Source organism: Simochromis diagramma, unplaced genomic scaffold (genome assembly GCF_900408965.1).
Source record: "Simochromis diagramma unplaced genomic scaffold, fSimDia1.1 OVJJ01000646.1, whole genome shotgun sequence".
NCBI lineage: Eukaryota > Metazoa > Chordata > Actinopteri > Cichliformes > Cichlidae > Simochromis > Simochromis diagramma.
The window spans coordinates 1,698,917-1,713,653 of record NW_024387279.1 but is presented as its reverse complement, the minus strand read 5'-3'; the positions used below and the strand labels follow the sequence as shown (position 1 = coordinate 1,713,653).

Genomic DNA, 14,737 nt, shown 5'->3' with positions numbered 1-14,737 from the left:
CCATGAGGCTACATCAGGGGTGGGCAATCTCAGTCCACGAGGGCCGGTGTCCCTGCAGGTTTTAGATCTCACCTTGGGTCAACACACCTGAATCACATGATTAGTTCGTTACCAGGCCTCTGGAGAACTTCAGGACACGTTGAGGAGCTAATTTAGCCATTTAAATCAGCTATGTTGGTTCGAGGACACATCTAAAACCTGCTCGGACACCGGCCCTCGTGGACAGAGATTGCCCACCCCTGGGCTACATTCTTTAGGGCTATGCCTGTAACACTCTGCCTATTCCCTTCATCCATCCATCCATCCATCCATCCATCCATCCAGCCATCTTCATCCGCTTTATCCAAGGCCGGGTCGCGGGGGCAGCAGCCTAAGCAAAGAGGCCCAGACCTCCGTCTCCCCAGCCACCTCCTCCAGCTTATCCGGGGGAACACCAAGGCGTTCCCAGGCCAGCCGAGAGATATAATCTCTCCAGCGTGTCCTGGGTCTGCCCCGGGGCCTCCTCCCGGTGGGACATGCCTGGAACACCTCACCCAGGAGGCGCCCAGGGGGCACCCTTGTCAGATGCCCGAACCACCTCAGCTGGCTCCTTTCGATATGGAGCAGCAGCGGCTCTACTCTGAGCCCCCCCCCGGATGGCCGAACTTCTCACCCCATCTCTAAGGGAGAGGCCAGCCACCCTTCGGAGGAAGCTCATTTCTGCCGCTTGTATCCGCGATCTCGTTCTTTCGGTCACTACCCACAGCTCGTGGCCATAGGTGAGGGTAGGGACGTAGATCGACCGGTAAATTGAGAGCTTCGCTTTTACACTCAGCTCCCTCTTCACCACGACGGACCGGTGCAGCGTCTGCATTACTGCAGCTGCAGCCCCAATCAGTCTGTCGATCTCCGGCTCCCTTCTCCCTTCATATTAAATAATTTTTTGAATAATAATTTTTAAAAATATTTCTTCATGTCAACTTGCCGCAAGTGGAGGTGACATGGGCAGCGAGATTGAGACACAGGCATTAGAGCCTCTTAATGAGTGTTTTGTTTGGGTTTCCACCGGCGTGGGATATGAGACAGGAAAAGACCGCTGTGTAATCCATTTATTTCAACAAAGTAACCGTTTTCTGAAATAACCCTTTTAAACTGTAACTGTAACAGAATAGTTACTCATATTTTGTATTTTAAATACGTAACGCCGGTACATGTATTCCGTTACTCCCCAACACTGATTAAATGTTCAAAAACACCAATAAAAACGGTCAGTCACATTCAGATGCAAATAACAGTTTGCATACTGGGGTGACTGTAGCTCAGTAGGTAGAGAAGGTCATTAGCTAATTTGGTTGGTGGTTTGATCCCTGGCTGCTCCTATCCTAGGGCAAGATAGTAACTCCAAGTTGCTCTCTGATGTGTTCATTAGAGTGTGAATGTTTCACTAAAAGATCTTTGGTGTAGAAAACATGGGAGAATGTTGTATAAAATGCTTTGGGTTTAAAAGTGCTATTTACTCAAAAAACCTTGACAAAGTCGTCATCCATTTCATACAATAGAATAAGACCGTGCCTATAAAGAGAAACATTTGGTTTCTGGAGCCAGGAGGTTTTTCCTCACTGAGTCTAGACCCAAGCAACTCAGCTGGTTCCTTTGGCAGATCCAAATCTCATACTGTCATTTAACTCTGGTTGGGTGAATAACTCGGGGACAGATGGGCAGCTAGAAGATGGAGCTTCAAAGTCCTCATCACTAGAATGTTATGTATCTATAGACAAACAGTACTATCATCAGACTCTTCTCTCTCATTAAGTTAGCCAGTAAAAACGAGAGGTAGTATTTCATCTGAATGCGGTATAGATCTCATTGCTGAGGGCAGGTTAGGGAAACCGGTAGATGATTTTGTTTTGAAACTGTAAAAGGAAAAAAAATTATTCTCAAAGTGCTTCCTACAACATGCCTCATCCACAGAAGCACTTTTTACTACACTGAAGTGGTTTCCATTAAACATTTACTCACATCTCAAGTTGTTCACTGATAAATGCATCAGAGAGCAACTTTGGCATGCAGACTGAGCAGCCAGGGATCAAACCACTAACTTTCCCATTAGCAGATGACGTACTCTAACTCCTAAGCTATATAGCCACCCCTGGATCCAGAAATATTGACTAACGAGAAGAAGCAGTCCTCAAAGTGATTCTGTGGCTCTTTGCATACTGCTGGATGTCAGGGTTCCTGGGTTGTTGACCCAGTGTTTTCTGTTCTTCACAGTTTATTTCCTACATGTTCCATTTCCTGTTTCATTATCTTCAGCCGTGTACTCACCTGTTGCCAATTGTTGTCATCGTCCAGTCTGTGTATTTAAGTTCCTCAGTTTTACCAGTTCACTGTCGTGTCATTGTCGCTGTTAGGTTGTCCTATGTTCAGTTCCGTCAGTCAGTCAGTCATTCAGCCATTTCCTGCTTCTGTTCTGTTCGTTCACTCCGTCTACCATAAACACCAACCTTCACCTACCTGTGAGTCCAGCGTTTGGGTCCTCCTTCTCTCATCCACACTGCAACCCCTGACACTGGAATGCCAAAACCCAAGTTCCTTTTTTTCCCTTCGTCCATGCTGGGAGGTTTTCGACAGACGTCTGAACTGGATGAGGCTGGGTTGTGGCTCGTGTTAGTCACTCGGTTTAATACCCAATAAGCAAAGTATGCCTCTATGCCTCTTCTCTCAACTGCTGATTGTGAAAAACATGATGTGACATTATGGATACTTTAATAGATATTGTTTGTAAAAAAAAAAAAATCAGCAACTTGAAATTTGTAAAGAATTGATTGATTTAGGCCTGGACCATTTCATGCTTGCTATCTCTCTGTGTCTTAGTGGGAAGAATTATTTCTTTAGTGGACACTGAAACCTTCATAGGCTGGAAAACATGAAACTCTCTCCTGCTGTTGAAGGAAGAATGCTTAAAGAATGGGGTGCTGCTTGTGCATTCGATTTGCACTAAGCTGCAGTATTCTTTGGGGATGAACATGTTGTACAATATCACCACACTACACACAACTTTGAGGGGAACTAAAGGAATTTAGTATTACGCTGGGACAAAGCTGAGACACTTGCAAGAGACAGAGTTTAAAAGAATAGTTAAAATGAAAGCAGCCGATGAAGAGTTATTCTCTCAGTCTCTAAAATAACTTCAGCCCAGAAACACTGCAATTCCCATAATGTGATATAACTCACATTGTGAGCAGTGCTGGGTTACTCCAGTAATGCGATAAGTCAATTATTACATATCACTCATTGTGTAGCACAACAGGGAAACAACTGAGGAACTTATGATGATTAACATGTCCAACAATGAAGCCGCTTTCTCAGCTGGAGAAAGACAGACGGCCGACTCTAGGTTGGGAATCAGTAATTGCTTCAAGTAAGGAAGTTCATGTATCTGTTGTTTGGAAGTGGGAGAAGAGTAGGAATTGGCAGAGTGGATTGTAAAGCTGTTGTATACTGGTTGGTCTGTGTTCCCATTAGGGATGGGTATCGTTTAGGTTTTATCCGATACCGGTGCCAAACCGGTACTTTTGAAACGGTGCCGGTGCTCAAACAGTGCTCAAACGGGTGCTTAAAGAATGGAGAACACAAAATTGGTCCAAAAACCTCTCATGTTCAGCTGTTTTTTTGTAAAAAGATAACAATGTTAGCCTTTTCCACAGCTATAGGGGATTTATGGCATCACTCTTGGCTGGAAGCAGTGCTTAAACAATGGGGAAAAAAAACACAAACTTTGTCCAAAAACCTCTCATGTTTAACTGTTTTCCACTTTTTCTTTGGTCATTTTAGCCTTTTTGGCCAGGGTGAAGGAAGTATCTGCCATCAAACAAGAAGACAGCTGCATGTAACTAAGAAGGTGTTTGCTAGTTCACCTTACATGCATTAATGTAATAACGTGGTTAGCCTACTCAACGTAAATTACACACGAACAACATTAAGCTACTCACGCAGAGAAGAACGGCTGCTGCTGCATCATCATCATCATCATTTCTGCTACACTGGCAGGGCTAGGGGCCAGGACTCTCCTCTTCGGGTTTTTGGGGGATGTTGCTAACTCCGGGTCTGATAACAGGCACCACACCCACAGTAGATGTGCTCGGTGTGAGGTCTCGCAGTAACCTATCAAATACGGCGCATTTCTCGGCTTTTAAAAAAAACGCTATGCATCGCCAGGTGTTTCATCGGATTTGAGGTGTTACCTCCTTTGACAGTATCACAGTATCAGCTTAAACACTTGTTGCAGGCTGCTGAGTTTGCATCTTTTGCTGTGAAGTACAGCCAGACTTTTGACCGCTTAGCCTTGGTCATTTTTAATCTGTAGCTCTGCTCTAAAAGAACGTACGTACCTGGACCCGCCTACTATCCTCGGAAACGTAAAATGATTGGCTAGAATCCAAAGTGTATCACATCTCAGGAAAAAAAAAAGCACCGAAATAAAGCACCGAAATGTGCGCTGCTTTTCGGTCTGGTTACTACCGTTTATGTCAGAACCGGTGCCATCATGGCACCGGATACCGGTACCCATCCCTAGTTCCCATCCTCACCTATGGCCACAAGCTGCAGGTAGAGATCCAAACAGCTGATTTGGCAAATACTAACTTTAAGAACTTGAATTTAGTCAAAAGTGATATCAAAGCTCACTTAACTTCAGGTAAGGCAAAAAGGAGAAACCCAGTTTATTAAGGTAAATAAAAGAAATATAATGTCTGTATGTAATGTAATGTCTCATAGTACTCTAAAAATAATATGTTATGTAGACGAGTCCTTCAAACTCAATCTTTTTATTTTTAAAAACGCAGTTCACTAATGGAAGGGTATTACAGGCAGAATAGTACTTCTGGCCATTTAAAGTTATCTAAGTGTTATTCTCACATTGCTCAGAATAGAAAATAGTGTTATAACTCACGGGGACTAACAGCAAAACAGACACAAGGTAATTTAACAGCACTAAATGTGTGTTCAGCAAACACCAGAGAATGTATTTCTACCGACGCCCGCTTGCGTTCAGATGAATGTAACTGGGACAGAACATTCACAGAAATCTATAAATATTCCCACAGCTCCAGTGACAGGCATTGTGGTTATTTATAAATCCCATTCAGCTGAATGTGCCGAACGCTGCGTCACAAATCCCAAACAATCACACAGATGCAAAGAGTGATCTGCAACTCCCCACCACAAGCATCAGCGCCATGCAGAAAATTGAACACATTTTTAATTACAAACAAAACAATAGATGCTTCCAAGACAGAGCGGAGACGGCGGCTCCACAATCAGGCAGTGTAGTTGCAGAGACAACTAAATCCCCAAGCGCTATTGTGAGTGACTTCAACACAGCTAGCCGGAAATAAAAAACAAAAAACAAAAAAACATTTATTCAAGTAGATGTGTGACAATGTGTGGTGCAGCAGAGATAAAGCAGAATAGAAACATGAGTAAGCAACAGGTTTAACGATGTAGGGCAGCAATTTAGGAGGGGACGGACGCATCAGTACGAAAGTCGACATCAAAGTGAGCCTGGATGAAATGAAGACGCAGCTGACTGAGTGGGGTAAGGCTAACTTTGCCTGCATGCCGATCACACACACACGCAGCCACTCCCACCGCAACTTCAGAGGCACCGAGGAGCACAGCCATTTGTCAAGGGTATTGTAGCTTAACTAAACCAGCCGCTCACTTAACATCTCAGCACAGCATAACAAAATTAATATTTGGTAGCATCAGGCAGTCTGTCATGAATTAAGCAACTTAGCATCTGATGGGAGGATTGTTGCCTTATAACAGAAACAAAAGCACAAAAAGACAAGACTATTTCTTACCTCACCAAGCTAAAGACATAAAAACATAGCATGCATTGCAAACTTGATTTTTTTGCTATTCAAATGACCTCCAGTTGAGATTAAACATTTACTACATTAAGTTAAATATAAAATGGAAAACACTTAAACCAGGGCAGATTGTAAAGATGCTAAAATATAATCTAATTTCACTAGCAATTACTGACTATTATACAGTGGCTTGCAAAAGTATTCGGCCCCCTTGAACATTTCCACATTTTGTCTCATTACAGCCACAAACATGAATCCATTTTATTGGAATTCCAGGTGAAAGACCAACACAAAGTGGTGTAAATGTGAGAAGAGGAACGAAAATCATACATGATTCCAAACATTTTTTACAAATAAATAACTGAAAAGTGGGGTGTGCGTAATTATTCAACCTCCTGAGTCAATACTTTGTAGAACCACCTTTTGCTGCAGTTCCAGCTGCCAGTCTTTTAGGGTCTGTCTCTACCAGCTTTGCACATCTACAGACTGAAATCTTTGCCCATTCTTCTTTGCACAACAGCTCCAGCTCAGTCAGATTAGATGGGCAGCGTTTTTTAACAGCAGTTTTCAGATCTTGCCACAGATTCTCGATTGGATTCAGATCTGGACTTTGACTGGGCCGTTCTAACACATGGATATGTTTTGTTTTAAACCACTCCATTGTTGCCCTGGCTTTGTGTTTAGGGTCGTTGATGCTGGAAGGTGAACCTCCGCCCCAGTCTCAAGTCTTTTGCAGACTCCAAGAGGTTTTCTTCCAAGATTGCTCTATATTTGGCTCCATCCATCTTCCCATCAACTCTGACCAGCTTCCCTGTCCCTGCTGAAGAGAAGCACCCCCAGAGCGTGATGCTGCCACCACCATATTTGACAGTGGGGATGGTGTGTTCAGAGTGATGTGCAGTGTTAGTTTTCCACACATAGCGTTTTGCATTTTGGCCAAAAAGTTCCATTTTGGTCTCATCTGACCAGAGCAGCTTCTTCCACATGTTTGCTGTGTCCCCCACATGGCTTGTGGCAAACTGCAAACGGGACTTCTTATGGTTTTCTGTTAACAATGGCTTTCTTCTTGCCACTCTTCCATAAAGGCCAACTTTGTGCAGTGCACGACTAATAGTTGTCCTATGGACAGATTCCCCCACCTGAGCTGTAGATCTCTGCAGCTCGTCCACAGACACCATGGGCCTCTTGGCTGCATTTCTGATCAGCGCTCTCCTTGTTCGGCCTGTGAGTTTAGGTGGACGGCCTTGTCTTGGTAGGTTTACAGTTGTGCCATACTCCTTCCATTTCTCAATGATTGCTTGAACAGTGCTCCGTGGGATGTTCAGGGCTTGGGAAATCTTTTTGTAGCCTAAGCCTGCTTTAAATTTCTCAATAACTTTATCTCTGACCTGTCTGGTGTCTAAATCCAATCGAGAATCTGTGGCAAGATCTGAAAACTGCTGTTCACAAATGCTGCCCATCTAATCTGACTGAGCTGGAGCTGTTTTGCAAAGAAGAATGGGCAAAGATTTCAGTCTGTAGATGTGCAAAGCTGGTAGAGACAGACCCTAAAAGACTGGCAGCTGGAATTGCAGCAAAAGGTGGTTCTACAAGGTATTGACTCAGGAGGCTGAATAATTACGCACACCCCACTTTGTATTAACATTTGTAAAAAATGTTTGGAATCATGTATGATTTTCGTTCCACTTCTCACGTGTACACCACTTTGTGTTGGTCTTTCACGTGGAATTCCAATAAAATTGATTCATGTTTGTGGCTGTAATGTGACAAAATGTGGAAATGTTCAAGGGGGCCGAATACTTTTGCAAGCCACTGTAAGACAACTGCATTTAATGCAACAATTTATCAGCCTATCTAACAAGGAGCCTACCTATCAGCAAATTAGATGACTAATATAATAACAGTCACTGATGTGTATCCTCAGTTTTACATCAATTTTGTGTTGCTTAATGCATGAAAAATATTTATGAAAAAAAAAACACAGTGGAAATGTTGTTCTAAACGTTGGTATCAGTATCTGTTCATCCCATTCAAACTCAGTATTGTGACTACCCGGAGCAACACAGACGTGGTCAACATTGGCTCTGATTAATCCTCCACTCAACGGCAAAAAGAGGCATGGGAACAAATTATCATTTAAAGTCAAAGATAAGAATGTTGCTTGAAGTGCAGAGAAAGATGTTAGTGGGGTGGTGGTGATATACCTGCTTAACACTCTGGAAATCAATCTCACTGTCTTGGCAATTTTAAATGAAAAATTCTTAACATGTTTTGAAAAAACAAAAGTACTTCTTGTTTGACTTCAAACCATAGGGTCAGGGTTCAGGGTCGGGGTCATCGTTGATCAGAACGGTTATGTTTTAGCAAGTAAAAACAATTATGTTGTTACTTGCGTTACAAAGGTTCTTCAGTTATCTGTGCGGCAGGCAGAACGAAAGGAAAAAAATAAATCAGACAAATGTGTATTTATCTTCCTGCGCACTCGAGCCACAATCAGCTGATTTGAGTTCATGTGCAGGAGGAGGAAAATAGTGGAGCGATCTACAGCAGGTCGAGGCAGATGGCCCCGCCCCTCCCTGAGCCTGGTTCTGCTGGAGGTTTCTTCCTGTTAAAACGGAGTTTTTCCTTCCCACTGTCACCAAGGTGCTTGCTCATAGGGGGTCATGATTGTTGGGCTTTTCTCTGTATGTATTATTGTAGGGTCTCCTTTGCAATATAAAGCGCATTGAGGCGACTGTTGTTGTGATTTGGCGCTGTAGAAATAAAACTGAATTGAAATTGAACTGTAACAAAATCAATGCCGGGTCAGGTTTGTAGCCTCCATTTCTATATGTTCATGTTTCTGCAGTGATGATCGCTTTGAAGTTTCTTTGGGTAGGTCATAAGCTTAGCTTTGTGTTGCTGGCCGTGTGTTCATACATGAATAGTAAAAGAAAGCTTGTATGTGTGTCCTCATTAGGACAGGGATGTGTGTTGGTGTGTGGAACTGTAGTTTATATTGTTAACTGGTAATTAGGTGACGGTGCACTTCCGGTAAGACATGTTCAGAGTAACGAGAAAGTAATGCTGAGTAGTGTAAGAAATTACTTTCTCTGGTGAGCAATTAACAAATAGTGCACAACCATCACTATCACTAACCACATATTTAGATGGTTTGGTATTGTTTGTTACAGTATTCTGTGATTCTCACCCCATACTTCATAATAGTAGGGTTGAGACTAAATCACCAACAAAATTTGACCTGGTGTTACAAAGGCCCTACTTGAAAATCACAGAATCTAGAGGCACTAATTTACAGTTTCGATTAGCTTGTAAATAGTCTGTCTTTTTAGAACAGTTACAACTTCCTATGATTCTCATTGTTTTTCACATTTTTTCTTGATGCAAAGAACTTAGTTTCTTCACTAGCTAATGGAAATATTGGAACACTTTTAATGCAATCAGCACATTATGTTCACGGTGTATAGTGCACACACGCACACACACAAATAAATAAATAAAAAAACACATCAGGCTTCAATGAATCAAAATGGATGCTGACTCGTGCATATGTTGCGATGATAAGAGCAGAGCACAAAGTGAGAAAATGAATCTTAACCTAGACCAGGCATACTCTTTTGTTGGATCTCTGCTTGAAGGCCATACATAATAAAAACATGACGCCATCACCAGTTCATCAGCAGTTCTTGGTGTAAACGGGTTATACATTGATAAAACCCTACAGAGGGACATCAGGTTCCAACTGTGCCTTCTGGAGAGTGCAGATAGAAGAGAAGGAAAAGATGAAGTGGATACTGAGGTTTACAGAAAACCATTTACACAGATCACTACCTGCTGTCAGATTCACATCATCTGATGGAGCTCAAACTGGAAGTAATCTGGACGCACCTCCACTGGCAGTGACCGTATCAACAAAAATAACAGTTGCCTAAAACTCAAGTAACATCCAGCTTTGCAAGCCTGGAGTTACACTCACTGAGCTTTCATTAAAAAGCATCCAAAAGGAGCTGGAGAAAAATAAACAAGACAAAGCAGACCATAGTGAGACACGAACATATTGTCTTTCAGTATGTGGCTCTGTGGATTTGGGCTTTTTTCCCAAATGCAAAATTACTATGTTTTTTTTTTTTTTTCAGAATTGGCAATATGCTGAGATAAAGCCTGGCTAAACATTACCAAGGAGGGGACACCTGCACATTAGTGAGTCTGAACAGAACACCCACAAACAAATGCAATTCTAGCCAGACATTTGCACTAATGAACACAATCCAGCACATTTACAGCTGCAAGGTCTCAAATGAAAGAGCAAACTGAAGCTGGTGGTCAGTCGTGCTGACCCATGGACCCTTCAGTTCCCCTACGCTAAGCTTCTCCTATTGACTCAGATGCAGTTCATACAGGTTGTACATCAAATTTCCTCAAATTTTATATCAGAAATGATTTAAAAAATGCTATTCTACATAGAAGTAAATTCAGGAACAAAGATTGGGAACATGTTGATGATGTATCCTGTACTTTGGGGCATGTACCAGTTTTGCATTCAATGAAATCATTTCCCTTTTCCTTCTTTGAATTTCTTCCTTGGCTAGATAAATGTAGTCGTTGGCTGTGTGCGCTCAGGTGTTTGGAGCTGACCAATAGGAGCAGCTTTAGCAGGTAAATTTGCAGGATGTGTTGCTGATCTGAACTGTGGAGCAAAACCGGTTCGAGGGCTGAGGTAAGAATATCAGGCACACTGAGAAGAGCAGGTCTGTCTTAGATTCCTATTTTAAGCATAATTTCGAGAACACAGCTTTGGCCATCTTTGTTGAAATTCAGTACTGTGTGTTCTGCACTACACAGTATGAAAGCAGTTCTCTGTGTGATTTCACAGTTTGAATCGTAATAATCTTTTATTAAACAATTTCAGTTTTATTATTATTTGCTTGAAAATGCAATAATGGAGAGGAAAGAGCAGAATCACAGCGATTCTGCAAGACTACCAAAGTCCAAAAGAAGGGAGTAATCTTATCTCTAGCTGTTACCTTTTCCTGCTGCTGACACCCTTAATCTTATTTCCACCAAATATAAAAGCCAATAATCTGTCTCTAAAGCTGATCCACTATATGGCTGCATTTTGCTTCACAGTGTGATTTCTACCTGCAGCAGTGTGTCACCATGTCTCTCTGTAATTTTAACATAATTGCATTCATTACCCAGTCTGCACACCTACGTCTTATTGTAAGCTCCAGCTTGACCCAAACTTCATTTGGAGCACAACTCCCTGGGCAATTGTAATTGATGTGCACTTGCTCTTCGTGTTCCTCGGCAAACACTTGTTAATAGAGCAGGACAGCTCAAGACCTCGCTGTAATCACAAGTGTTTAGCGCTCATTCTTTGTACTCACTTCATCACCATGCCTAATTAGAATCAATAAACATGGTGAGCAAACATTAATCATCAGGGCTTTCGCTATTTCCTTTTACAGACCAAAGCCCAGAGGGTGAGGTGTCTTAACCTCATCTTTGCCACCATCCCACAAACCTGCCTTTAGAAACGCTCTCGAGCACAGTGCTGGATATTCCATAGATATAGCTAGGGTGCTGTCAGGAATAAAAACCCTTTGAAATTGCCATGAAGCTTTTGAAGCCCGTGTCCCACTGCTCAGCTCGCTGAGGGTTTTCATCTCTCCCCATCTCTCCTCATTTGCAGAGCTCTCAGGGCCTCACTGAGCAGCTGTAATGAACTCCAAGGGAAAAAAAATGAAAAGAATCCATAGAGGGGAGGACTGTAATGGACAGCCAGTCAGTCATGCACTGTATATGCTGGAGGTTGCTTTATGCAAACAAGCTGCTTGTAATAATCTACAAATCTGTTTTAGAACAGCAGGGTTTGTTACTCATTTTCAAACATATTGTTCAATACTGAAGGGGAGAGGCATCGGAAAGGGGAGATGCGTGCCCTCTTTATCCTGCAAAGGAATGCACTACCCCACTAAGCTTCAGCTTCGCAGCTCTGGTCGTAATGGGTGTTGTTAATTTTTTTATCTGAGCGGATTTGAGGAGGCCACCTATAAGCTAGCTCACAACAGGCGATGGAAGCTTTCACCAGCAAACGGAAATGAGTGACAAACACTGAAAAGCAGAATGGGGAATGGGAAGATCAGAAATGAGGTGTTTTATCAGGCTGATAAAAACTGTATGGACTACCACCAGGACAGAAACAGCTGTAATGGAGACAGACTGTCAGAAAATGGGCTTACAAATTCTTGGGCTGATGAATAGTTAAAAAAACAAAAGCAAAACCCTTCAATTTACCCAAAAGATGCAGACTTCCATTTGCGACAGGGGTAACTCCTTCTACATGGAGGGGCAAAAAGGTTTAGAGGGATCTCAGAGACTTCTACGGGCAATGAGGCGTGCCGCCTGCAACATAAAAAGAGAGAGGCATGTTGAAGTGGTTCATAATGCACATTTTGTGAAGTTCAAGAAATTATAGCAGCACATTTTCACTCAGAACCAGACAGCAAGTGATGCATGGGCGATGACATGTTGCAGCATGAACTGTGGTGTACTGTATAGCAAGAAGGGCAGCCGGCTCACTCCCGCCAAGCTGAATGTTGTGCTTGGCAGAAAGAGACATTACTTCAGTCCACTGCCTGCAGCATTTTAATGCCTTCGAATCAGAGCTGAGAACTCGCATATATGCACAGTGGGCTGAATCAGCACAGAGAGCTCTGAGCCAGGTAGAGAGCAGAGAGAGGAAGGAGAGGAGGAGGAGGGAGGCAGGAGCTGAGGCGTGATCGAAATGTACCAGGCTGAGAGTAACGTGAGACGATACCAGAGGACAGGAAGGAAGAAGAAGACAAGAGGAAGCGGTTCAATTACTCTCTATTATCTACACTGTTAGCATCAATGACCTTCATAGCTCCAATCTGAAGTGTCAGTTACTGTCTATAGTAATTACCAACTTTGTCATATTTTAAGAAAATTATTTAAAGGTGCTGCACGTAATACAGAAACCCGAGGAGTTGTGAAGTGTCGTATTTAAATTAGAATCCCTTTCATATCCACTGTACAAAGTCATCATCTGTGGCTATTTTCTCCAAGAACATCTTTGTACGTCTTGTATAAACCCGCTGTATCACGCACGCACGCACGCACGCACGCACGCTCGCACACACACACACACACACACGCACGCACGCACGCACGCACGCACACACACACACACACACACACACCAAGCTGCTCATTTTATAAATAAATGATGATTGTTTCAGTTCTTTCCAGGAGCCTGTGCCTAAAGTACATAGGAGGAAATTCACCTTCAGGATTTCTAACCCGTGTAAAAGATGAACAGATCCACTGTGGCATCATGCATTGCTTAATGAAATCCTGTCGTTAAGCCACTAGCTGAGTGGCTTTTTTGGCTGTCACCATCTTCGAGTTTTCACACCACACATGACAAGCAAGGTTTGGATCAGACGGGGAAACTGTGACGGAAGATTTAAAACTAGCAACTGAGACCATAAAATCATCAAGAAAGTGTTTGCTTACTTATCTCTTCCTAAATGTAACCAGGCAGGTTTTGATTCCTAAACTAAACCAAAATGTGTCTGAAAAGTAAAATGAACAAAAAACAACAACTCACCAGCAAAATCTATATATAATAAATCATGATAACCTCACATTTTACACAAGACATGAACTCCAGTCTTCTCTCTGGCCCATTTGTCTGCTATGTTTTCCTCCCCATGTGGGTGTTAATGCTAACATGTTTCTTTAAGTCATCACAACAAGCAAACTACTCAGTACCTGAACCGTTTGACCTGGTTTACAAAAAATGCAAAAATGTGGCAATACTTTGCTTAATTTATATTACATTACAATATATTAGCTGGGATGTATTTATGGAAGGACAGGCTAACCTCTATGGAAAAGCTATATATAAATCTTATAAAGTTTGTATCTGTCTTGTGTGAAACTTGTATGAAAAGCATACAAGAGTGAAAACAGATATAAGATCCCTTGAAAAATTATATAATGAAACTTGTATGTTTTGTATACTTACTAAAACAATATATGAAAGTAATGAGAAAGTGGCCACTTTCATGAGTAAATCATGTAAGTTTTTAATATTTCTTTTCCATATGGGAAATACTGCCAATCTCTAATACCGTATTTACCGCACTATAAGGCGCACGTAAAATCCTTAAATCTTCACAAAAATCGACAGTGCGCCTTATAATCTGGTGCGCCTTATGTATGAATTTTGGTTTGTGCTTACTGACCTCGAACCGGTTTTATGTGGCACACTATGCTCAAAAATCTGTCAAAAAAAGATTTTTAGTGCCACTTTTTGGAGCATTACGGTTACCGTTGCCAGGAGCCTCGCGGAGTAATACGTACTGTGCTTCAACACAACATTACCGTGTTGTGTGTGTATAACGACTCCCAAATGGCACCCGCGAAGAGACACGCTTACGAAGCTGATTTTAAACTTCGAGCAATTAGTTATGCAGAAGAGAATGGAAATAGAGCAGCTGCCAGACAATTCAGCATTAATGAGTCCATGGTGCGCAAGTGGAGGAAGCAAAAAGATGACCTAAAACAAGTAAAGAAGACCAAAAGGAGTTTCCGAGGGAACAAGGCGCGATGGCAGTTAGAGGACAAAATTGAACAGTGGGTTATTGAACAGAGAACAGCAGGTAGAAGTGTCTCTACAATCTCTATTCGACTCAAGGCAACAGCGGTAGCACGTGACATGCAGATCAACGACTTTCGAGGGGGACATTCTTGGTGCTTCCGTTTTATGAAAAGGCATAATCTCTCAATCCGCACAAGAACTACTGTCTCACAGCAACTGCCAAACGATTACAAAGAAAAGTTGGCCATTTTCCGCA

General features: G+C 42.3%; 1 protein-coding gene across 5 annotated transcripts in view; it reads right to left on the bottom strand.

Moving 5' to 3' along the window:
• iqsec1b (IQ motif and Sec7 domain ArfGEF 1b) overlaps window positions 1–14,737 on the bottom strand; it is a 234,352-nt gene that overhangs the window by 133,381 nt on the left and 86,234 nt on the right. For 3 of the 5 annotated variants that reach the window (XM_040003174.1, XM_040003175.1, XM_040003184.1), the window contains one exon: window positions 12,150–12,257. The exons of the other annotated variants lie outside the window; for them this stretch is intronic. In XM_040003174.1, coding sequence (XP_039859108.1) covers window positions 12,150–12,257 — 108 coding nt within the window. The remainder of the gene's footprint in view (window positions 1–12,149; window positions 12,258–14,737) is intronic. 5 annotated transcript variants of the gene reach the window in all.